General features: G+C 39.0%; 1 protein-coding gene across 11 annotated transcripts in view; it reads left to right on the top strand.

Annotated features, from left to right (window-relative positions):
- CCDC146 (coiled-coil domain containing 146) overlaps positions 1–25,300 on the top strand; it is a 135,826-nt gene that overhangs the window by 84,003 nt on the left and 26,523 nt on the right. For all 11 annotated transcript variants that reach the window (XM_023192539.2, XM_023192537.2, XM_023192536.3 and 8 more), the window contains 5 exons: positions 12,828–12,885; positions 14,654–14,830; positions 17,322–17,395; positions 18,298–18,525; positions 20,107–20,293. In XM_023192539.2, coding sequence (XP_023048307.1) covers positions 14,657–14,830; positions 17,322–17,395; positions 18,298–18,525; positions 20,107–20,293 — 663 coding nt within the window. In that variant the 5' untranslated portion in view covers positions 12,828–12,885; positions 14,654–14,656. The remainder of the gene's footprint in view (positions 1–12,827; positions 12,886–14,653; positions 14,831–17,321; positions 17,396–18,297; positions 18,526–20,106; positions 20,294–25,300) is intronic.

Below are 25,300 nucleotides of genomic sequence, written 5' to 3'. Positions count from 1 at the left end.
TATTTTTTCACTGGCGGTGGGTGTGGGTGGGGTGTGAAAAAAGAAGGTCAGTTTAATCAAGACATCCTATTCGGGGGGGAAATTGGAGGTTTTTTGTCTTTCAATCTAAACTTGTTTCAGGCTTTCCAGTGACATCTATAAAAAGAAAGCCCAGCTATTTCTGTGCTCTGTAAGTGCTCTTTCAGTTGAGAAAATAATGAAATTAAAACAATTGGTGGTTGTTCATTAGTATTGAAAATGTGAATGCTTGACATTTCCATGAAAGAGTAAGAAGAACATAAGTCAGTTGATATTTAAATTGTTTAAAATTTCCAACTATTCCTGCCAAGAGAAAAAAAACAGAAACAAAAACCAGAATGTTGCCCTTTAGGTATAGACAGGCAGATTATTCACTGAGATGGGAAGGAGACAATGCGTAGTGACCTGCGGTGAATAAGAACATTCAAAATGCACATTTGCAGAAATGTTTAGTATGTATTCTTTCTGAATTTATAATGTATCATTCTTAAGCTTGAGAAGGTTCCCTTGCATTCTCAAATATTAACAGCTCAAGAACTAACAAGCTTATTTTCATAAAAATAATGGTGATGCTAAAATAAATAGCAGTAAAGAATGATAGGCTCTGCATTCCATTGCCTTACCATATTTAGTATCACAGTCATGCACCTCATAATGGTGTTTTTCAGTCAACAATGAACTGTCTATATGATGATGGTCCCATAACATTGCAATGAAGCTGAAAATATACTTTTGCCTAGTATTTACTATTTGATACATTTTATTTTTATTTTGGAGTGTACTCTTTCTACTTCTTAAAAAATATATATTAACTGTAAAACAGCCTCAGGCAGGTCGTTCAGGAAGTATTTCAGAAAAAGGCATTGTTATAGGAGATAACAGCTTCTAAATACCTTCCAGTGGGACAAGATGTAGGGGCAGAAAACAATGGCTTTGATGCTGACCCGGTGTAGGCCTAGGCTAATGTATGTGTTTATGTCTGTTTTGTTGTTTGTTTGTTTGTTTGTTTTGAGACAGAGTCGTGCTCTGTCGCCCAGGCTGGAGAGCAGTGGCATGATTTCGGCTCACTGCAACCTCTGCTTCCCGGGTTCAAGCAATTCTCTGCCTCAGCCTCCCAAGTAGCTGGGATTACAGGCACACATCACCACGTCCGACTAATTTTTGTATTTTTCGTAGAGATGGGATTTCACCATCTTGGTCAGAGTGATCTTGAACTCCTGTATGTCTTTGTTTTTAACAAAAAATATTGTAAAAGTAAAAAGAAATTTAATTAAAAACCTTGTAGAATAAGAATACAAAGGAAGAAAATATTTTTACACAGCTCTACAATGTGTATTTTAAGCTGTGTTATGAGTCAAAAGCTAAAAAAAAGTAAATTTTGTAAAGTAAAAAAGTTACAGTACATTTATTATCAAAGAATAATATGTTTTATAAATGTAGTGTAGCCTAAGTGTACAGTGTTTATAAAGTCCACAGGAGTGTAAGTAACGTCCTAGGTCTTCACATTCACTCACCACTCACTCACCCAGCCACTGACTCACCCTGAGCAACTTCCAGTCCTGCAACCTCCATTCATGGTAAGTGCCCTAGACAGGTGTACCATTTTTTATCTTTTATGCCATATTTTTACTGTGTGTGTTCTTTGTTTAGATACACAAATACTTATTGTATTACAATTGCCTACAGTACCCAGTCCGGTAGGTAACCTGCTATGCAGGTCTATAGCCTAGGCGCGACAGGCTTTACCACACAGTCTAGATGTGTAGCAGGCCACACCATGTAGGTTTGTGTAAGTGCGCTCCATGTGTTCACACGGTGATGAAGCTGCCTAACGACACATCTCTCAGAATATATTCCCATCGTTAAGTGACACATGATTGCACATGATACAGAAACCAGTTCCCTCAACACCCTCCCACTGACCTCCGTCCCCCTGGAAAAAGTAGATATCTCCATCCCCACATAAAAATAAAGAGATGAAGCTAATGAGAGAAAACTATTCATCCACACATACAGATGACATTTGTCAGAACAGCACAACAAACTCTCATTGAGTGTCTAGATAATAGAAGCCCAAATAACTAGCACTCCTCCACCCAATATCTTCAGGAACTTCTGAATCACTGGCAACTACTAAGAACAACATATTGTTCCAATACTCTAGAGAAAGGATTTTACTATGTAATTTTGTCGATTTTTTTGTGTATGTTCACATAACATAAACCTTTTAATAAATGTTAATAAATCTAATTATGTGGTTGGTTGGTTAGTAATTAAATCTATGTTGCAGTAGTTTCTGGTTCTGGATTAATATTTATGACTTGATAAGCATACATTTCAGGAAATAATATGTAGTCTATTTAAAGTTAAATTAATACATTATAAATAATAAAGTAATGAAATGCTGTTGAACTTATTTTTTGAAGCAAAACAGGAGTACTTACCTTTCTAAACAGTTCGAAAAGATTTTTCAGTACTCTGTTCAACCTTTTCCTGGCCTTGACTGTGTTACCTTTCGGGGCTTCCCTGTTTTCTAGTAATTCCTAAACTTTGAACAGCAAATACATTGCGTCTTTCGTGCTAGATCTGACGCATTCTGACCAGTCTTGGTCAGCTGGGGGAAACAAGGCTGTGGTGAGCTGGCACTGTCCGTTGCACTGTGAACACGGAGAGTGGGAACACTCAGGCCACACACGTGCAGGGCTGTCCTGACGTGACCCTGACCTTAGTGACTGTTGACTCTCCTGTGGCTGGTTCCTGTGGTCCTTGTTGCACATTCAGGGTTTATTAGTTGTTTTCCGTTCTTGGTCCAGTGATGATAGCAAAGTTGGAACCAAGAAAAAACAGATCTGGTAAGAAAGGAAAGGAGGAATGATCTTAGCAATGCATCTGGAATTCCAGAAAATTAGAATGTGACAGGCCATGTAGGTACTTAGGAGTAGTCACAAGGAAAAACTCATAGCTAGAACAGATTTTACCTTAACTTAAAAAAAAAATCTTTGCTCTTCTGTGGCAACAAATATCTTAAAAGAACTAGCTTAGAACAGGTTTCTCCGAATGTGTTTCTCATAACTCAAAGAGAAGCACCTGAGACACTTGTTTGAAAGGCAGATCCCATCCAAAAAGTAATGATTATGATTTTTGCCCAAGCCCACCGCCGCCACCCAAAGTGACATTTGCTTATGTGACTCTGACTCACATTACAGTTAGAGGACCGTGCATTCCAAAGGTGGTTCTCAGCCCTGACTGTAGGTCAGTCACCTGAGTCTCCTCTCAGTGATCATTCAATCTACGGGTAAACACTTCCAGTGACAGGAAGCTCTCAGCCTCCCACGGAGGCTCATGCCAACTTTGGAAGTGCTCCTGCACTTAAATGGTTGTTGGATTTGTTTATAAACCTACCTTCTTGCAACTTTTACCCATCCATGCTGGTTCTACTCCTGTGGTGAATAATGCCTCTCACACATGTCAGCATATCAGGCTTCCTGCATTATCTCTTCACCTATAGATCCTTAAAACCAAAAGCCTTTTGACTTTGCTTTAGAAAGGAAGTAAATCCTAAGGAGCTTTGATGTCAAAGCACCCCTTAGTCAGGAAAGCTGAAAAATGTCAGATTTAAATTTTAATGCAAGTTTGAAAGGTTAGGAGTTAATACATACCAGGAGGCACAGAAACAAAAACATGTTTTTGCCCCAGTAATCCCATGCAAAAGTGATAATCCAAAAGGAGAGAAAAAGATATAATGCATAAAGATATTGATATTTATGAAAGTGAAAAATTGGAAGCAATCTGAATTCTAAAAAAGTATAGAATATTTAAATAACGCATTCCAGAAATACCTTGATATTGAACCTCTGTAGTCAGAGCTGTATTTGTGTATCAGTTTAGCTTTGACTGTGTGACTTTGGAAAAGTTGCTTAACTCCTCAGTTTCTTCATTTGTGCAACAAAAATAACAATTCCTACTTAGCAAGGTTGTGAATTTTAGATGTTACGCATTTAAAACACTTGGCACACAGTATGCTTAGTGTATGATAAATAATAATTAAGATTATTTTATTATGGTACATCCACCCAGTAGAAAGCCTTGAAAATAGCTATTATTATTAAGTGTGTTTAGCAACTTAGGAAAATATTTTAATTAAATGTTAGGTAAAAATGGATTCAACCACACATATACATTTAAAATAAGTTTATTAAAAGATAACAGGGAAAATAAAAATGATCAACCATGTGTGATGGAGTAGGATTATCATCTTTAAAAGTAGAAAAACATTCCTTTTAGAGGAAATAAGTCAGTATTTCTTAATTAAAAAAAGCAAAATTTATGATAGAAATGTAAGTTTTAAATGTCCTAAAGAATTAGTCATTTTATGTTTATTTAAACATAAAAATATATTTAAAGAAAAGACCGTAAGTCACATCTTGTGAAAGAGCTTGCTGTCACCATTTTGAAACTCAGAAATACTCAGGTTGCCTTTGTAACCAAACGATAGTAGCACACTACCACCCCCTGGTGGCAGCATGCCCAAGGTGTAGGATCAATACCTGGGAAGTAAAATATCGCTAATGTATGTATGCAAACTCTAAAAGCAGAGGCATACCTATTTAAAGAGCTAAAAAACTCAATTTGTGGTCTAGACAACTAACCTACATTAAATTCAATGTGACACATTTATTACAAAATTCATCTGCATGATTGCAAATAAAATGTCATAAAAATAACATAATCCCATTAAAAAGTGGGCAAAGGACATGAATAGACATTTTTCAAAAGAAGACAAATGGCTAAGAAGCAAATGAAAAAATGTTCATCACTAATCAAAGAAATACAAACTAAAACCACCATGATATATCATTTTAAACCAGTCAGAATGGCTATGATTAAAAAGAAGAAAAAAAAAGATGTTGGCGGAGTACTGAGTAAAGGGAATACTTATATATTGTTGCTAGGAATGTGATTGCTACAAGCTGTATGGAAAACAGTACGGATATTTCTCAAAGAACTAAAAATAGTACTGCTAGTCCATTGGGCAATCCTTCTACTGGCTATATACCCAAGAAAAAGAAATCATATCCAAAAGATACCTGCGCTCAGATGTTTATTGCAACTCTATTCACAATGGCAAAGATATGGAATCAACCTAAGTGTCTGTCAAGAGACTGGATAAAGAAAATGTGACATATATATACAACGGAATACTATTCAGTCATTAAAAAAATGAAATTATTTCTTTCGCAGTAACATGGATGGAACCAAGGCCATTAAGTGAAACAAAACTCACAAACAGAAAGCCAAATACCACACATTCTCATAAGTGGGAGCTAAGTAATGTGTACACGTGGACGTAGAGTGTGGAGTAGTAAATACTGGAGTCTCAGAAGGATGGGAGGACAGAAGGAGGGTGACGGATGAGAAATTACTTAATGGGTATACATATATATAATTTAAGTGATGATTGTACCAAAAGCCCTGACTTCACCATACTGCAATATATCCATGTAACAAAACTGCACTTGTATCCCTTGAATGCATACAAATGAGAAAACCTGGTGTGCATGTGCTTTTAGCTCATTTTCCTAGATCTATGGACTAGGTCTAGGATCTGCTTATTTGGGATCTGCTTATCTGATATAACCAGTGGACATAATTGTCTGTGTATTCTATTATTTCATATGATTTTTCAAGTGTGATCAATAGAAACTTCAAAATCTTTCTATATTGGAAAACCATATGACTTCTTTGGCACTTAATAGTTAGCCATTAAATGCAGAAAGCAAGAAAAATGAAAAATATTTCTCTTAGATTTCTTCAGGAAATCTAGTTGATAAAACAGTTCAAAATACGGTTATTGGAAGAAATATGCAATTATATCAAACTCATTTTGTTTTAGAACATTCAAGCTATTTGAAAGTTTCCAAAATGTCATTCTAGCATCATGTCATCTTATTAGTTAAAAATATAAACTTTTTTGTATTTTCTCATGAATAAGTGAACAAAACCATGTGGTCCCATTCACTGTCTATACTTTCTAATGTTTTTATTTCTTTTGTTTGTTAATCTCAATTTACAATGATTACTGGCTTTTAGAAAAGCTGACATTTCTTTCTAGAGATGCCAAGTATATCCAATTGATTGATGGGCTTATTGAGTTTGACTATGTCCTTAACTGATCTTCTGACTTCTGCATCTGTGCACTTTTGATAGAGGGATGTTGAAGTCTCCAACTGTGAGAGTGGATTCATCCACTTCTCCTTGCACTTCTATCAGTTTTGCCTCATGTATTTTGATGTTCTGTTGTTAGGTGTATATACATTAAGAATTCATTGGCCAGGCGCTGTGGCTCTCACCTGTAATCCCAGCACTTTGAAAGGCCAAGGCAGGCAGATCACGAGGTCAACAGATCGAGACCATCCTGGCCAACATGGTAAAACCCCGTCTCTACTAAAAATACAAAAATTAGCTGGGTGTGGTGGTGCACACCTGTAATCCCAACTACTCGGGAGGCTGAGGCAGGAGATTCGCTTGAACCCAGGAGGCAGAGGTTGCAGTAAGTCGAGATTGTACCACTGCACTCCAGCCTGGCAACAGAGCAAGACTCTGCTAAAAAAAAAAAAAGTCTTCTTGAAGAATTGACTCTTTTATCATTATATAAAGCCTCTCTTTGTCTCTGATAACTTTTCTCGTTCTGAAGTCTGTTCTGTCTGAAATTAATTTAGTGACTCATCTTTTTGTAAGGGTAGTATGGCATATCTTTATCCATTTACTTTTAATGTATATGGGTCTTTATATTTAAACTGGATTATTGGCAGACACAGCATATAATTTAGGTCTTTTTTTTTTTTTCTTTTTGGATCCATTGTGACAATCTTTTAACTGACATTTAACATGATTACTGTTGTGGTTGGGTTAGTATCTTCCACCATATTTTTACTGTTCTCTATTTGTTGTGCTTGTTCTTCATTCCTGTTTTTGTTCCCTCTTTTTATGCCTTTTGTGGTTTTAACTAAGCATTTAATGTAATTCAATTTTCTGTCCTTTCTTAGTATATCAGTTGTACATCTTTTTTTACTTTAAGTGGTTGCCATGGAGTTTGCAATATATATTTACTAATCTAAGACCATTTTCAAATAACACTATACCACTTCAAGTACTTTTTAACAAAATAGTCCTATTCTTCCTTCCTATCCTTTGTATCATTGCTGTTATTTCGCTTATACATGGGCATACATAAATATATATGCATATGTAATTGAATACATTGCTGCTGTTACAAATTTGAACAGTGTTATCTGTTATCTCAAAAATAAGACAAAAGCTTTTCTTTTCCCTTCACTGATTCCATCTCTAATGCGCTTCATTTGTATAGAACTGAGTTTCTGACCTACGTAATTTTCCTTCCCTCTAAAGGGCTTCCTTTAACATTTCTGGCAAAGCAGTCTATTGACAAACAAATGTCCTCAATTTTTATCTGAGAAAGTCTTTATTTCTCCTTTACTTTGGAGAATAATTTCACAAGGTACAGAGCTTTAGGTTGGTAGTTTTTTCTCTCAATACTTTAAATATTTCACTCTACTGTCTTCTTGCATGTATGGCTTCTGAGGAGAAATTGGATGTAATTCTTTGTTCCTCCATAGGTAAGAGTGTTTTTCCTCTAACTTCTCTCAGGAATTTTCATTATCGTTGACTTTCTGTAATTTACATATGGTATGCCTAAATGTTCTTTGAGCTTCCTGGATCTGTAGTTTATTTTCCTGCATTAACTTGAAGGAATTTCTTGTGTTCCTTTCTTTCTTCTCCTGGTATTCTTGTTATGAGTATGTATGCCTTTTGTAGTTGTCCCAGAGTTTTTGATTTTTTTGTTTTTTTTTTGTTATTCTTTTTTTTTTTTTTTTTTTTGCTTTTTAGTTTGGGTAGTGTCTAGTAAGATATCTTCAAGCTAAGAGATTCCTTCCTCAGCCAAGTTCATTCTGTTAGTAAGCCTGTTACAGGCATTCTTCATTTCTGATACAGTGCTTTTGATCTCTAGTAGTTCTTTTCTTTTTCTTTTTTTCTTTTCTTTTTTTTTTTTTTTTGTTTGTTGTTGTTGTTGTTGATTGTTTTTGAGACAGAGTCTCACTCCATCGCCCAGGCTGGAGTTCAGTGGCACAATCTCGGCTCACTGCAACCTCTGCCTCCCGGGTTCAAGAGATTCTCCTGCATCAGCCTCCTGAGTAGCTGGGATTACAGGCGGCCGCCAACATGCCCAGATAATTTTTGTATTTTTTGTAGATGGGATTATTTCACCATTTTGGCCAGGCTGGTCTTGAACTCCTGACCTCAAGTTATCTGCCCGCCTCGGCCTCCCAAAGTGCTGGGATTACAGGCATGAACCACCACTCCTGGCTGAGTATTTCTTTGTTATTTCTTAGAATTTCCATCTCTCTACTTACACTGCCCATTTTGTGATTAAGTTTATCTGTTAGCGTTCTTAGCGTATGCGTCATGTTGTTTTAAATTCCTGGTAATTCACACATCCTTGCCATATCTGGTTCTGATGCTTGCTCTGTCTCTTCAGACTATGTTTTTTGCCTTTTAGTGTGCCTTGCAGTTTTTTTCTTGATAGCCAGACATGATGTACTGGATAAAAGGAACTGCTTTAAAGAGGACTGCAGGAACATGGTGGTAAGGTGTGGAGGGAGGGGAGCATTTTATGGTGCTATGATTAGGTCTCAGTCTTCTAGTGAGTCTGTGACTCTGAACTGTGAACTTCATCAATATTTCCCACCACCCTCCAACCCCCTTAGGAAAGACAGGATGGCTAGAGTGGGCTGGAATCAGGTATTTCCCTTTCTCCATGTGGAAGGCTACAGCCAGCTGGAGTTGGGTATTTCACTTCCCTAGGTCAGTTAGACTCTGGTCAAACTCCAGCAGGTTAATTATAGTTGCTCAGGGCAGGCCTGTTAAAAAGAGCAGAATACTCTGGCATGTCAAAGTATTTCTGTTTCCCTCCCCTGCTGGAACACAAGGAGATTTTTCTGATACTCACTGAGAAGACCTGGTTAAGCTCCTGGAGGTAAAACTCACAAAACTGTGTCCCACTGGGGATTTTTACTCTCAGACATGTCCACGCCAAACCTCCAGCAATTCATCAATTACAATTTAGATTTTTCTACCCAGCACTGGTTCCTGCCCAAGTTTCTGCTTGTGGGTGTCTACTCCAGTAAGTTGGGATTCTCTGTATTCACTTTCTGTGTCTCTAATTTTGGGGAGAGTAGTTTGCCCTGTGTGTGACCTCACTTCTCTTATGGATATGAGAAGAGTTGTTGATTTTTCAGTTTGTTCAGTTTTTTACCTGTTAAGATAGAGTGGAGCCTTTAAGCTCCTTACATACAGGAATGGAAACCAGAAATATTTTGCTTTTCCTTTACTAGTCTCTCATTTTCTGGATTTCTAAATTTTGAAATCCCAGAATTCAGTCCTTAGTTCTCTTCCTGTTTCTATCTACAATTTATCCCGAAGTGATCCATCCCATCCAGTCCTATGATCTTAAACATCATCTCATGGGCTGTGATTCCAGGTAAGATGGAGTAAGGCCACTTCATCCTGTCTCTCCCACTAACACAACAATAAAATCGAGTGGAATGCATGAGCATCTATTTGAGGACTCTGAAAAGTAAATCATGACAGGCAGGTTGGGGAAGAAGGTCAGGATTAAAAGTAGCATTGAGCTGTGGTTAATTTATTATTTTTTCCCCTCTGGTATCCCCTAACCTGAATGCTAACCTGCATGAAATCCAGAGACGAACACTGATCTGGAGAGAGAGAGCTCCAGGAAGAGCCCTTTAATTCTTGCTCGAGGAACAAGCAAGGAACTCATGATGCTCAGAGAGAGTCCAGACCCCTGTTTTGCTTTTAATTCCTCTCCACTCTCTCATACCTCAGCTTTCAGGCAACACTGAGGCAGCAGTGGCAGAGTCATATGTGATGGGAGCCCACAGGAGCCAAAATACTGGGGAAAGGGAACCTTTGGAGCTGTGATTCTCAAGAGAATTAAAAAGTCCTTTTGCTCGCTTGCTCTCGTGCTCTTTCTCTCACACAGATGTCAGTAAATTTGAAGATAAATAAAAATTGTCCGATCTGAACAGAGAAAAAAAAATTGAATAAAAATGAACAGATCCATGGCTGGGTGCGGTGGCTCACGCCTGTAATCTCAGCCCTTTGGGAGGCCGAGGCAGGCAGATCACCTGAGGTCAGGAGTTCGAAACGAGGCTAGCTAACATGGAGAAACCCTGTCTTTACTAAAAATACAAATATTAGCTGGGCATGGTGGCACGCGCCTATAGTCCCAGCTACCTGGGAGGCTGAGGCAGGAGAATTGCTGGAACCCACGAGGGTGGAGGTTGCAGCGAGCCAAGATCATGCCACTGCACTGCACTCCAGCCTGGGTGACAGAGCGAGACTCCATCTCAAACAAACAAAAATAACAACAGATCTATAGGCATCCATGAGCCAACAGCAAAACATCTAATTCATGTCACTGGAGTTGCAGAAAGAGAAGGTGTATGATTATGAAAAGAATTTGAAGTAGTAATGGCTGAAAACTCCCCAAGTTTGGTGAAAGAAAAACCCATAGATTCAAAAAGCTCAATGAGCCCCAAACAGGGTAAACTCAAAGAAATATGTTCCAAATGCATCACAGTAAAACTTGAAACTTAAAAATGAAGACAAAATCTTGAAAGAAGCAAGAAACAGGTTTCAAGAATGATGCTCATATTTATAATTTTGAAAATCAAGTGAATTGAAATGCCATTACCAAAAGAAGGAATAGAAAAACAGTAGGTTTCAGGTGGGAAGATAATGAGTTTTAATTTGAGGGGCCTTTGATATACACAACTGGAATTGCCCAGTAAGAAACTGAACATAAAAATTTGGAGCTCCATGGAAATTCCGAACTGGAAATAAGGATGTTTAACTCATCACTGTAACTGGCACCGTGGAAACGGTATACGGAATAAGAAAAGGAGAAGTTAGGCTGCAACTAGGCTATGCAGTAAGAACAAATCTTAAAATCTCAACGGAAGAACTGAATGAAATTTTGTTTCTGGCTCATAGCACAGTCCAGTGCAAGTCATGCAGCCACCTCTATCCTAAGCTTTGCCAGCTGGAGCATGTGCCTTCCAAGTTCAACATGGCTGGGGAAGACATTTGTTACATCCACTCACCTTCCTTGGGCAAATTAGTCCAATGGCCCCAATTCAAATGCAAGGGAGATTGTGAAATATAGTCACCCTGTGTGTCCAGGAAGGGAAAATGGTGCAGCAAACACATGGCAATGGGTCAGGATAGAAGTGACAGGATAGAAGTGTAGACAAGGTGTGCCCACCTGGACTGCTTATGAGTTCATGTCACAGTTTTAATAGCTTGTAGTGGAAACAAAAGTAAAAATAGTTGTCCTCAAGTACCCATATCTAATAACCACTTAGACTTGGCTCCTGGTCTAAATCTGCCCTTCACCTGAAATATTCATTTAGTGTTTTGTGTATCCATGTCCCTATCACATCTGGATCTCTGAAGTTTCCTCTGGCTCTAGCATTTATTATACCTCAGGAATGCAATTGTCACACAAAACTGAAACTGAGCTCTTCAAATAACCCTTCTTCACACCTTTGAACAACTATGGACTCTTCCCTTCTGTGATTTCTGTGAGGGTTTTCTGCAATCGATGTAGAAGAATGTGGTGCAACAGGTCATTCTGAGTGACGATCTATTTGCATATGCATGCCCGTATCTCATTCAGCACATACATTATTTTAAATAATGAAGATAGGAACAAAACTAATTTCAGTTGTTCCATTTATTCATATTAATTTTTACTGGATGGCAACTATATGCAAGCACTTGTTAAGACGATGATGCAGTGGTAAATTGGGAGCTAGGTTTTCTAGTGGGGAAATGTGTAACACAATGTCAGGTCATGATGAATACTATATAGAAAAGTAAAGCAAAATGAGGAAAGAGTTTGAGGACTGTTGGTACTGTTTTAGATGGCCAGGCACCTCTATGAGAAGGTGATATCGGTACAGGTCTGCATGAAGCAAGAAGTGAGCTATGCAAAGACCTGTGGTGAGAGCATACCCGCTGGAGGGATCAGATAGGGCAAAGGCCCTGAGGTAGAAACAAGCTTGGCGAGAAAGCCAGTGTGACTGGTGCCAGAGAGTGGCAGGCTGTGAGACTAGAGAGGCAGATGAGGCAGGGCCATGTAGATGTGGGAAAGGAGTTCAAATTTTGGTCCAGGTGTGATGGGAATTTACCAAACAGGGAAGCGAGGTGATCTATTTACATGTTAAAAAATCACTGTGGTGTGGGTGGAGAATTGACTTTAATGGGCTAAGGTGGAGGCAGGCAAAGTAGGAGATCAACTAGGAGGCTGTAGTAGGAATCAGGCAGGCACTAGCCCATTCCAAGTAACATAAAGAAGAAAGAGCCCAGAGCCTGCTGGGAAAGACCCTGTGTCCCAGGGGTAGGCCCATGGTCCCCAACATTTATAATGTGCTGAGGTAATTCCTCTAAGTGAGTGTGTGTTTACAAAGTTGTGGGAGTCCTGGGGAGGAGGAAGCACCCCAGTGCACCTGTGATTCAGGAAAACCATCATAAAGAATGGACACCAGGTTGCCTGGCAGACAAGCATGGGAATGGCATTCTGGAATGAGAAGATAGAAAGTTGTTATTACAGAAAGAACTTATTTCTTTGTACTTTTTATAGAAAGAACTTATTTCTTTGTACTTTTTCAAACTTGATTTTTTTTTTTTTTTTTTTTTTTTTGCAGCTTAAAGGAAGAAAAAATCATCATAGTAAAAGAATTTGAGAAGATACCAAAGCCAGGAGTAAGTCTTAGATGATATAGAGTTTCTTAAATACAGCTGGATTCAATCATCCCTTTTTATAAATATTAATGTTTATCACAACAACCATAGCCTGAAACATTTTAAAGATTCTAAAGTCTTAACTGTGAATGAGGCTGAAAAGACTAGCTACATAACTTCTGGAGTAAATATAAGTGATGCCTATTATAGACCTTAGCAACTTGGCATCTAATTTAGGCTGTATTTAGTTGGACAATGTCTGCTTTGTTTCCAGAAGAAAAAAAGATTCTGTGGTTGACACTAAAAATATAATTTTGCTGTAGCTATTACGGTCATAGCTCTCTGAACATCTCAGGTTATTACAATACATTTTTACAAAGAAAATGTATCACTTGTCTATTCCTGCCTAACAAACCATCCCAGAACTTAGTGGCTTAAAACAACAACCATTTCGTATTTTTCACAGTTCTGAATTCTTCTGGTCTTAGCTGGCCAAATTGGGGCTGGGTAAACTAGGATAGCTCCATTCATATACCAGCCATTTGGCAGGCTACTTGGTCTAAGGTCACATGTCACTAGTTGGTCACATGATGATGGAAGGGTTTCCAGCCTCAAGAAGGAGCAAACTCCAATATGTAAGACCTTTTTGGGCCTCTGCTAAAACCATTTTTCGTGATGTCCCATTGGCCAATGCAAGTATTATAACATGACCAAGTCTAGAATCAAGTTGGCCCTACCTCTTAATGGGAAGAATGATCAAGACAATGCAAAGGGACATGCATACCCTGGAGACAGGAGGAATTTGTGGCCACTTTTTACAATCTATTATAGAAAGTAAATAGAATGATCACCATACTTGGCACTCCTTCCACCTTCTGATAATCCAAAAGTGTGTTGGTGGTGGTTTAATTCCAAGGCCAGCTCACAAAAAACCTGTTTAGCATAGAGTAAAATACTATTAATTCTAAATAAGTATGCCAAACCATCATTTACAACAGAGATTTTATGGGAAAAACATTTTGAAATTTCATTCAGATCCTAGGATCACCAATGATGCTCTCACCCAGCAGCAGTGGGAGGAGGAAGCTATACAGAAAGCCCAGGGCAGGCTAAATAGGCTCAGCACTGAGTCATTAGTAACAGTAACTATAGACCTTCTGAGTGTGAGAAGGCTTCTCTCCCATAAGTCAAACACTCCACGGGTAATCAGACATGAGACAAAGATCTTCGATGATTCTAGGGTAGATGGTATTTGGGGATAATGTGCATGAGCTAGAGAAGTAATATCAATAAGAAAGTGGGGGATTAAGGAGTGCAAAGTGTTGGGTATCCAAATATGAGCACCTTTATCTTTAATTCCCATGTGACTCAGGTTAACCATAAGTCAGATATTCAAAGATTATTTGCATCTGATTTTTGTCAGATCACAAAGCTACTAGAAAACAGACTGTACCTTTTTTTTCACGCTTCTTGATATGAAATAAAAATTAACATGTAAAATGAAGCGTTTTTAAAGTAGGAGGATAGAAAAGAGCACTAATAAAAAAAGAATTCAAATCTAACGTGTTTAATTATATATGCAGTATCATTATCATGCCTTTGTTAAAGATGTTGGCAATCATAAGTTGCATTTAGCTTTGTGAGAAATCATTTAACTTTGTGAGAAATCATTCATGAACCTCAAAACAAATATAATCAAAATGGTGAGTGAAATTAGTTTTAATTCAGTTTTTAGGTAGATAAATGTTTGTTCAGACTATATAACCTAATCATCTCATGACTTTTAAAGGAAATGGAGAAGAAGATGAAAATATTGAGAGAAAGCACTGAAGAATTACGTAAAGAAATAATGCAGAAGAAATTAGAAATTAAAAATTTACGAGAAGATTTGGCATCTAAACAAAAGCAGTTACTAAAGGAGCAGAAGGAACTAGAAGAATTGTTAGAACATCAGGTCGTCTTAAAGGTGTGCTACTTGCCGTTGATACTTAAACATTGTGCCTTGCATGGATATAAAAGTGTGTGGGTATCAAGAGTAACCAGCAGGTTGGATAAAGAGGGGTAGTGTCTCACAAACTGAAATGTCTGTATTGCGATTGTTCCTATCAAACTAAATCTAGGCTCTGGGAATTCACAAAAGACCTTAGGGTGTTTGGGAGTATCACTCTCGTTTGGAGTGTCACCCTGTGAAAAGGTCTCTCCTGACCTCACCAAACATTTTTGGACATTAGAAACGAGTGTCACAAACAATTGTTTCCTTGAAGAACAACCATGGCCAGGTGCAGTGGCTCACACCTATAATCCCAGCACTTTGTGAGGCCAAGGCGGGTGGATTACCTGAGGGAAGGAGTTTGAGACCAGCCTGGCGAACATGGTGAAACCTCGTCTCTACTAAAAATACAAAAATTAGCCGGGTGTGTGATGGTGGATGCCTGTAATCCTAGCTACTCGGGAGGCTGAGGCAGGAGAATTGCTTGAACCCGGGAGGTGGAGATTGCAGTGAGCTGAGATCGCACCACTGCACTCCAGCCTAGGTGATAGAGTGAGACTCTGTCTCAAAAACAACAACAGCAAAAACACGTACATACACACACACACACACACACACACACACACACAAAACAACCAAATGTCCTAACCTCTCACATATATTTGTATTACCTTATCCTTGTCTGTTTGATTGCATTCCACTTCCTCTCACTATAAAAGGGATGAGAGGCCTGTATTTATGTTTTAGGAGATAATGAATTAAAATTCATTTTACTTTGAAAGACATATAAATAACTCTCAAAACAGTTTAACCTAGGGCTGTTTTAAAAACAACATCTGAAACTCATTGGCCTAGGGGATAATGGTGATACACTTTGACCTATTTTTCTATAACAGTCCTAGAGCAGTCAGCCAAGATGTGCCCAGCTGCTGTCCAGAGCACAGGACCCTAGCAGAGATGGATTTAACAGGAACCCAGTGAAGCTTAAGTTCAGGCCCCTCACTTGCATGAACCTCTTCCGAGATGCTGTATCTAAGTTAGCATTTGTAATTTTTACTCTTTTTCTTAATGAGGGCCCTCCAGATGGTACAAGTTTCAGCCCCACAAAATGTGATCTGCCCCAGGACTGAGCAAGATCCCACAGAGAAATGTCTCACCCACCATACTGCAGTGACGGATTCAACCTCCCTGCATGTGTGTTACCCCTGGCTCCAAAGTTCAATGACATCCTTGGGCAGGAAGGCGCTTGTCTATAGCCCTTGCTGTGTACATAAGACTCTTGAGACTTCAACTGAACCTCCCGTGAATCCACAGAGCATAGTGGGAGGTGTGGTATTTGACAAACTTAGCTTCTGAGCTTGGCCTTGCCACTTACTAGCTGTGTGACTTCGGGAAACTTATTTAAGTTCTTGTAGCATGAGTCTTAGGCAGGGCTCCCCAGAAACAGAGCCTAAGACAACTACTAATGGAAGGAGAGCTCTAAGGAGAATCCTATAGGAGATGGAGGGAAGCAGGATAGAGCTGGGGAAGAAGATGGGCCAGAATACAGCTGCTTCAGGAGAACTCTAGTCTCAGCCTGATCCTATGGAGAACTCACGGAGTCATAAGTTACATCGTGGAGGCTGTTGCACCCAGAGGTGGTGGTGGGGGGTGTCTATTAGATCACCACATCGGTTAGTCATTGGTTGCAGCTTGCTCCCCTCCTCCCTCCACCCCCTGGCTCCCATTCCTTCACAAGGCAGCTCTGCTCAGCCAGTGACAATCTGATGGAGAGGAAATTAAGCATGAACCATTAGCAGTCACCCTTGCAGCATCTGAGGGGTGGGTGGGCAGATGGGCCCTGGCTTAATGATGGTTCAGCTTATGATTTTTCTACTTTACAGTAGTGTGAAAGCAGTATGCATTTAGTAGAAACCATGCTTCAAGTAGCCGTGCAACCATTCCATTTTTCACTTTCAGCATTGAATAAAATACATTTATTGTACAGTATTCAATAAGTTACATGTATTTACTGTGTGGCACTCAACACTTTATTATATAATAAGCTTTGTATTAGGTGGATTATAGACTAATAAAAGTGTCCTGAGAATGTAGGCTAGGCTAAGCTATGATTTCAGTAGGTTAGGTGTATTAAATACATTTTCAACTTAAGATAGTTTCAACTTACAATGGGTTTATTGGGATGTAACTGTATTGTATGTAGAGGACCATCTGTACCTCCATAAAGGGAATCTGGGCAGAAGACCAACAGTATTTGCTACACTCAGTTACCTCCTCTTCAAAATGATAACAAATACAGCTATCTCACAAGGTCATTGTGAGTATTAAATGGGATAATTCAAGCACACAGGGCAGATGGTAAGTATCTACATATCGTAGTTCCTTTCTCCCTCATATTTAATTTTCTTGTCTTAATTGCTTCTAGTCGAAAACCACATAATTTAACATGATTTCATTTCTTTGCTAGGATGAAGTGGCCCACCATCAAACCATTCCAGTACAAATTGGAAAAGAGATAGAAAAAATAACACGCAAAAAAGTGTATGATTCAATATTTTTACTTTGAATCCCTCCCAGTCCAAGTTATGTGTGCACACTGAAACGAGAGTACTAACCACTGACATGTTAAATTACTATGATAATTTTAGAATTGTCTACTTTTGTCTAGGTTGTCTAGGTTGTTTATATCAAGTTCTTTAAAAGAAAGTAATGTACCAAATTACTATCATTCATAATATTTATGGCTTAATTATGGGTCAAGATTCTGTTGCCAATTTATAAATCATATTTTTATGGAGGAATTCAATTGACTTTAACAGGGCTGTACATGGGATAGATTATGTGAACTGGTTAGAATTTCATGGTCTAGAAGTATATCAGCCAGGCAGCAGCCCAAAGACCAAATAATAGTAACTCCCAACTTTGCCACCCATTCATGTGTGTAACACCCCTCAGATGTTCAGAGTAGATTTGGAGGCAGAGGTCATTGAGGAAATTCTCAGTGTTTAGAGGAACCAAAAAAGATAAAAGATTTTAAGTGAAGATACAAAAATTCTGGAAAAACAATATGACTACTCTGGTGACTAATCTTAAGAGGAAAGGGAAAAATTAGGCAGGCACTAGTAACTGTTCTAAAAACTAAGCTCACCAACACCAAAGTTGAGAAACTCAGATCAATTCCAGGAGGCTGGTCAGGATGGGGGCTGAATCACAGGAGATGGTAGCAAATTGGGATCTGCAGAGAAAGTAGGGAGGCTGGGCAAATTCCTGCCTTCCGTGGAACTCAGTGGAGATACCCTCCAAGTCCCACCCATCTGTGGTGTTTACCCACTGCTGAGATCATTAAATTTATGATTATCTCTTCTGCTGCCTGGTTAGAAAGCAAGAATAGGTAAGGCCAGCATGGCCTCAAAATAAGGCAAATGTGTGTGTATCCCCTACAGAGAAATGGAAAAGAAAAAAATTCTCTTGGAACAAGAAGTCAAAAACCTAAATGACTCCCTAAAGAAAGTTGAAAACAAGGTTAGTGCTATAGTGGAAGAGAAGGAAAATGTAATAAAGGAAGTTGAAGGCAAACGAGCCTTACTTGAAATCAAAGAACGAGAACATAACCAATTGGTCAAGCTATTGGAATTAGCCAGAGAGAATGAAGCAACTTCATTAACTGAAAGGTTAGTTATATTTATGTACGTTATGTTCTGTCATTTAAATTTTTCTTCAATTTATACTTGAGAATTCAAAACATAATCTTACTTTGGTGTTGAGTCATTAATATTTTTAAATAATTTTAAGTCAACTTTTACCATTAATATATTATCAGATAAAGCACTTTGAAGTATTTTTTGATACTTTACTCATACATTTTCTCAATTTTCTGTTACCAAATTTTCAGGACAAAATCTGCTATATGTTGTAAGTTTCTGAATGTGCCTTTGGAAAATTATATGACTGGAGTATGTTATGTTTACTTCAGGGATTTTGCCAACAAATGAATGACATTTCTTAGGCCATCTTGACTTTTTTCTAATAGAAGTAATTTCATGGTGTAATTCCCTAGGAGAGTTTTATGTCCTGCTTTTTTTTTTTTTTTTTTTTTTTTTGAGATGGAGTCTTGCCCAGGCTGGAATGCAGTGGTGCAATCTCAGCTCACTGAAAGCTCCACCTCCTGGGTTCAAGTGATTCTCCTGCCTCAGCCTCCCAAGTAGTTGGGACTACAGGTGCGCACCACCATGCCTGGCTAATTTTTTTTTTTTTTTTTTTTTTTTTTAGTAGAGACAGGGTTTCACCATGTTGGCCAGGTGGTCTCGATCTCTTGACCTCATGATTTCCCGCTTTGGCCTCCCAGAGTGCTGGGATTACAGACGTGAGCCACCTCGCCCAGCCTATGTCCTGCTTTTAAGTAGAATTTCAAGGAAACTGGAGGCTTCTATCTGCTAATCTGTTATTTTTTGGGGGGTGAGGGTTATAAGACTGCAGTTCTAAATGATACCAACTCACAAACCTAGTTGCCTTTGGCATTATTTACAATTTATGATTCCAATAGGAGAATAGCTGTGTATGTATATACCGAGCATGCTGTCTTTTATTAAACTTTTATTTTAAATTCAAGGTTACACATACAGGTTTGTTATAGGTAAACTTGTGTCATGGGTTGTTGTACAGATTATTTTGTCATCCAGGTATTAAGCCTAGTACCTATTAGCTATTTTTCCTGATTCTCTCCCTCCCTCCTCACACCCTCCACCCTTCGAAAGGCTCCAGTGTGTGTTGTTCCTCTTATGTGTCCATGTATCCTCATCATTTTGCTCCCACTTATAAGTGAGAACCTGTAATATTTGGTTTTCTGTCCCTGCACTGGTTTGCTAAGGATAATGACCTCCAACTCAATCTACATTCCTGCAAAGGATATGATCTCATTCTTTTTTATGGCTGCATAATACTCCGTGACATATGTACCACATTTTCTTTAACTAGTCTACCATTGATGGACATTTAGGTTGGTTCTATGTCTTTGCTATTGTGAATAGCACTGTGATGAGCAAATGTGTGCATGTGTCTTTATGATAGAACAGTTTATATTCCTTTGAGTATATACCCAGTAATAGGATTGCTGGGTCGAATGGTAGTTCTGTTTTTAGGTCTTTGCCAGAAGAGATTGGGAGCCAATATTCAACATGCTGTCTTGATAAGTTTTGAAACACATTTAGGACAGCTGATAACAAATCACTTTCATCTTCCTTTACCTGGAACAGAGGGATATTGGATCTGAATTTACGCAACAGTCTCATTGACAAGCAGAACTACCATGATGAACTTTCTCGTAAGCAAAGAGAGAAAGAACGGGATTTTCGCAATTTAAGAAAGATGGAACTGCTCTTGAAAGTGTCCTGGGATGCACTTACGCAAACTCAAGCAATGCATCAAAGGCTTCTATTAGAGGTGAGGGCTGTAAACTATCATCTGATTTTTAAGCTCGGTGCTAACTTTTGAAGTAAAAATATTTTAGGAAGCTGTTTTTGCTGCCAATAGAGAAGAAGAAAATACAAGTAACAGAGAAAAGGTAATTTTCAAATGCATCAAGCCTATTATGAAATCTATAGTCCTATAATGTTTTGTAATCTCATTTTGCTAACCCAAGATTAGGGAAATGTCTTGTTTGGATCAGTTGTCCATCAGCCTGACCTGCGGAAGTGACTGGGTCATCCAGTTCTAGAAGAGCTAGAGGGTTCACTGCAGAGTGGGGCCAAGTGGATCATTATTTTCACCATTTGAAAGTGTCAGATCCAGCATGGTGTTATGGCAGACTATAACAGTGAAGGACTAGGTCGATTTATGTGGATATAGATGATCAGCAGCCTGCACTTCCAACTAGCCAAGGGCAATCCAGAACCCAGTGCCAGGCTCCTGGCTATTTCTGTGCAGGGTCGGAGGTATTCCAGTCAGAAGATGCTCAAGACAACTGTTACCTGCCTCTGTGTTCCCAAGTGAGGGGTCCTGTTGCCCCTGGTTCTCTCCTGTCTCAGAGGGCACTCCCTGTGGTAAATGACCAAGCACCACTGAAAGGGCAGAGGATGCTTGAGAGGGCTGCAGCCTTGTGCTAGAGCCTTCCTTGAGTGAAAAAGGGGTCAGCCTCTGAGATGAAGCAGCTAGGTATATAGAAACCTTTCTGATTCTCTTCAGGACTATCATTGCTCCAGAAACTTATGGAGGGTCATGACCTCAGAAATGTGAACAGGAGTTTCCAGCTGTGGTAGACACCTCTGATCCTAACCTATGCCTAGTTCTCCTCTCCTCCTGGGCACATAGAAAGTTTATACTTCCTTGCACCCTTTGCGGTTGAGCAGGGTCATATAACTCATTCTGGCCAGAGGACTGTAGACAAAAGTGACACATATCACTTCCAGCCTATTACATCTAGTTGCCAATGTGAGACCCTCTAGCTGTTTTTCCCTCTCCTGTGGTAATTGTGGAAGTGCATGACGCCGTGCAGGTGCTGTAAAATGGGAGCAGCCGGGAATGCTGAGCCAACAGTGGTCTCAGAGTCCTCTTGATTGCCCACAGGCTTTGTAGGAAATAGCTTTGGTAGTTCGAAGCCATGATATTTGGGGGTTATTTCTGTGGCATAACTTAGCCTGTCCTAACTGAAAGACCAACCTTAAGGAACATGTGTGAAACAATTGGTTAGGGTTATAAGAGTTACAAACAGCTAGGACTTGGACTTGGTCTTGCTGTCAGATGGCACTTAAAATCTTCCAGAAGTTTTCTGGCCGGGGGCGGTGGCTGCTGCCTGTAATCTCAGCACTTTGGGAGGCTGAGGTGGGCGGATCACTGAGGTCAGGAGTTCAAGACCAGCCTGGCCAACATGGTGAAACCCTGTCTCTACTAAAAATACAAAAATTGGCTGGGTGTGGTGGTACACGCCCATGATCCTAGCTACTTGGGAGGCCGAGGCGGGAAAATCACTTGAACCCGGGAGGCGGAGGTTGCAGTGAGCTGAGAGTGCACCACTGCACTGCAGCCTGGATGACAGAGCCAGACTCCATCTCAAACAAAAAAAGGAAGTTTTCTGTATCAGTGAGGCAAAATGTACTTTTATAGTCTTTTGCAAAACAAATAAAACATGTATGTTCTACTATATATGTGTTTTTATAAATATTATTTTATGTAACTGTTATACATAGTATATTTATGATATAAACACTTCTTATTTAATCATTTTATTGCAGTTCCAACAGGTAGATTTATTTGTATCACTCTGAAATCTCTTTAACTGTAGTAGCACCTTTTGCCTTAAAAGATTATTTTGTCTGATCTTAGTATAATAATATCAGTTACACTATCTTTTGGCCTGTTAGAGTCTGCATGCTATTATTTACTTTCATTTTGTTTTTCCTTTTTGGAGACAGTCTTGCTTTGCTGCCCAGGCTGGAGTGCAGGCACCGTCTCAGCTCACTGCAACCTCCACCTCCCGGGTTTAAGCAATTCTCATACCTCAGCCTCCCAGGAAGCTGGGATTACAGGCATGTGCCACCATACCCGGCTAATTTTTGTATTTTTAGTAGAGACGGGCTTTCACTATGTTGGCCAGGCAGGTCTCAAACTCCTGACCTCAAGTGATCTATCTGCCTTTGCCTCCCCAAAGTGCTGGGATTACAAGTGCGAGCCACTGCGCCCAGCCCTATTTACTGTCACTCTGTATCCTTATTTTGGTGTGTCTCATATACACAGCACATACTTTTCAAAATCTAGTCTGATAAATTCTGCCTTTTAATTCTTGTATTTAGTCTAAAAATTAATATTTAATGTAATTGTGGATATATTTGACCTTATTCTGTGATATTACTTTTGCTTTCTCTGTGTCCCATCTGCTTTATGTTCCATTTTCTCTCCCATATTTCCTTCCTTGGGATTAATCAACATTTCATATTGTTCTGCTATCTTTGTTTTAGATATGCATCTGTTAGTTTTACATTATGTTTCTATTCTTCGGGTGGTTACCCTGAAGATTACAACAGTCATCTTTGACTTACTAGAGTCCAATATAAATTATTTATATTTTTACTCCTTCCAAGACAGCACTAATACCTTTGATGATTTTAACTCTGGCTTACCTTTGCAACTCTCATGCCCTCAAACATATTTTTATTCCAACTTCCCAAGTTATTCTTGTTGGAAGCATTGGTTTACTACGAGCTACTCCATCTTAGCCCAAAGCATAGCATGTTAGGATGTTAAATTGGAACTTTGGGCAAACACAGACCCTGTGGCCACCCCACCTCAGTCATAGTAAGATTTATAGTAGACAGCAGGTATAATGTCCATTCAAAGTACTAATGTAAACTTCAATGTGATGAGTAGGAGGCTCTTAAAACCAGCAAGTGTTGCTTGTACTAATAAAACAATTCCTGTTTATTGATCAAATAACTGTTCAGTAAGATTTCTTTAAACAATGGGATAAAATGTACAATTGCCTTTAATAACAATTTTGGTAGTTATGGTAGTAAGTAAAGTTAATCCATTCAATATGTTTCTAATGCTGAGCCATCAAAGCATTCTTCTTCATATTGAAGAGTAAGGTAACCTAAATAGAAGAAATAATTTGTCTCATAAATTAATAGTTCTTAGCTCAAAAAGGGTTATACATTGGTAAAAATCACAAGATTGGTTCTAAAAGACTATACACACAAAACAGACTTAGGTTCACTTCTGCCAGAAAATCTAGATTAAGTACCATAGAAGGGACATATAAACATAATACACAATGTAATCCTACTAGTTCCACTTCTAGTTAAAATAGAAAATGTTGTGACGGACCGTGGTCTCTGCTGACAGCCAGAAAAAAATCAATAAACTAAAAATCATATATTTTTAAGAGACATATGCAAATAGGAAGTAAATTCCACAAAGTCATCATCACTTCCTGGTGAGCAGAAACAGGTGGCCTTTTGCCTCCCTGAGACATTTGCCAAGTCTAGGCCTGGGCATGTGGAAGATTTGCCTGCTATCGGCAGAGAGACTTTGCTGGGATTAGGCAAAACCATCAGAGCTTTTAATGACTATGTGCATTGGCATGACAAACTGGAATTCCTTAAGCAAAAGCATCATACTCTCATGTAATCTCACACATTACAGTGTACCTCTGCATTTAAACACGGCTCTGATTGACTTCCACTTGGCATTGAAAATAAATAAAACCATGATTCCTGGGATTTTGCTCTGACACTCACCATCATATTGTAGGGGTTAGAATATCGTGAGTCTGTAAAGTTATTCGCTTTCTAAACATAAGATCATGTCCAAAATGGTGACAATGACAAAGTCATCTTACCAAGTGATTACAACACTTTCTATATACTATCATTTTTCTTTAATTGTAGTTTTCTAGCAATTCCATCTCCCTTTGCTCTGATTTAAAAGTGGTTCTGCATTTTTCTCTCTTCATGACTCATTTCAGTGTTCAAGGCAATGATAACAACATGCTGTACTGAGGAGAGCTTCACCTTTGAGTCAGGCAGAGTCAAGTTCAGATTCTAGATCCATTGAATTCCTTCCTATGTTGTTTCCAAACCTTTGAACTGGGATTATTGCAAAAAATGAGTGATTACAAATGGGAAAATGTGTGGTACAGAGAAGATACTCAGTAAATATTGCCATCCTTCCTTTATACATATGAACTCTTTGAAAGGCTAAAGTAAATGATAGTCAGGATGAGACTGTGAATATGGCTATTTGATTCCTATGGAGAAGATGGCATCATCATCAGACCCTACTGATGAACCCTGGAAATGCCTCTCAGTACCCACTCTACATTACCTGAATGACTGCACCTGTACACCAGCTGTTTCCTTAGGTCCAGCTCCTTTCATGTCCAATTTTTCTTCCATTTTGCTAACAAATTTATATTCTTAAGTGGCACATTCATGTGTCACTCATCTGCTTAAGACATTCAATGGATCCTTAATTCACATAATCACAGAATGAAGGAACCAAGAGGAATCTTAAAGATCATACTATAAAAGCAAATAAGTTTCATCTCAAATGCCAGCTCCCTCCATTTGGGGGTAGCTCCCTATAGTGATGATATTGCAAAGGATTCTTTTTGTTTTTTTTTTGAAACAGAGTCTCACTCTGTCGCCAAGGCTGAAGTACAGTGGCACCATCTCAGTTCACTGCAACTTCTGTCTCCTGGGTTCAAGCAATTCTCCTGCCTCAGCCTCCCGAGTAGCTAGGATTACATGTACCTACCACCACGCCTGGCTAGTTTTTATATTTTTAGTAGAGATGGGGTGTTACCATGTTGGCCAGGCTAGTCTCGAACTCCTGACCTCAGGTGATCCACCCGCCTTGGCCTCCCAAAGTGCTGGGATTACAGGCGTGGGCCACTGTGCCCAGCCCAATATTGCAAAGGATTCTGAGGCCCAGTGCTGACGTGTTAGATAGGAGCTC

This window comes from Piliocolobus tephrosceles, chromosome 8 (genome assembly GCF_002776525.5).
Source record: "Piliocolobus tephrosceles isolate RC106 chromosome 8, ASM277652v3, whole genome shotgun sequence".
In the NCBI taxonomy this organism is placed as follows: Eukaryota; Metazoa; Chordata; class Mammalia; order Primates; family Cercopithecidae; genus Piliocolobus; species Piliocolobus tephrosceles.
The sequence above is the reverse complement of the archived record's forward strand: the minus strand, read 5'-3'. Positions and strand labels throughout refer to the sequence as shown.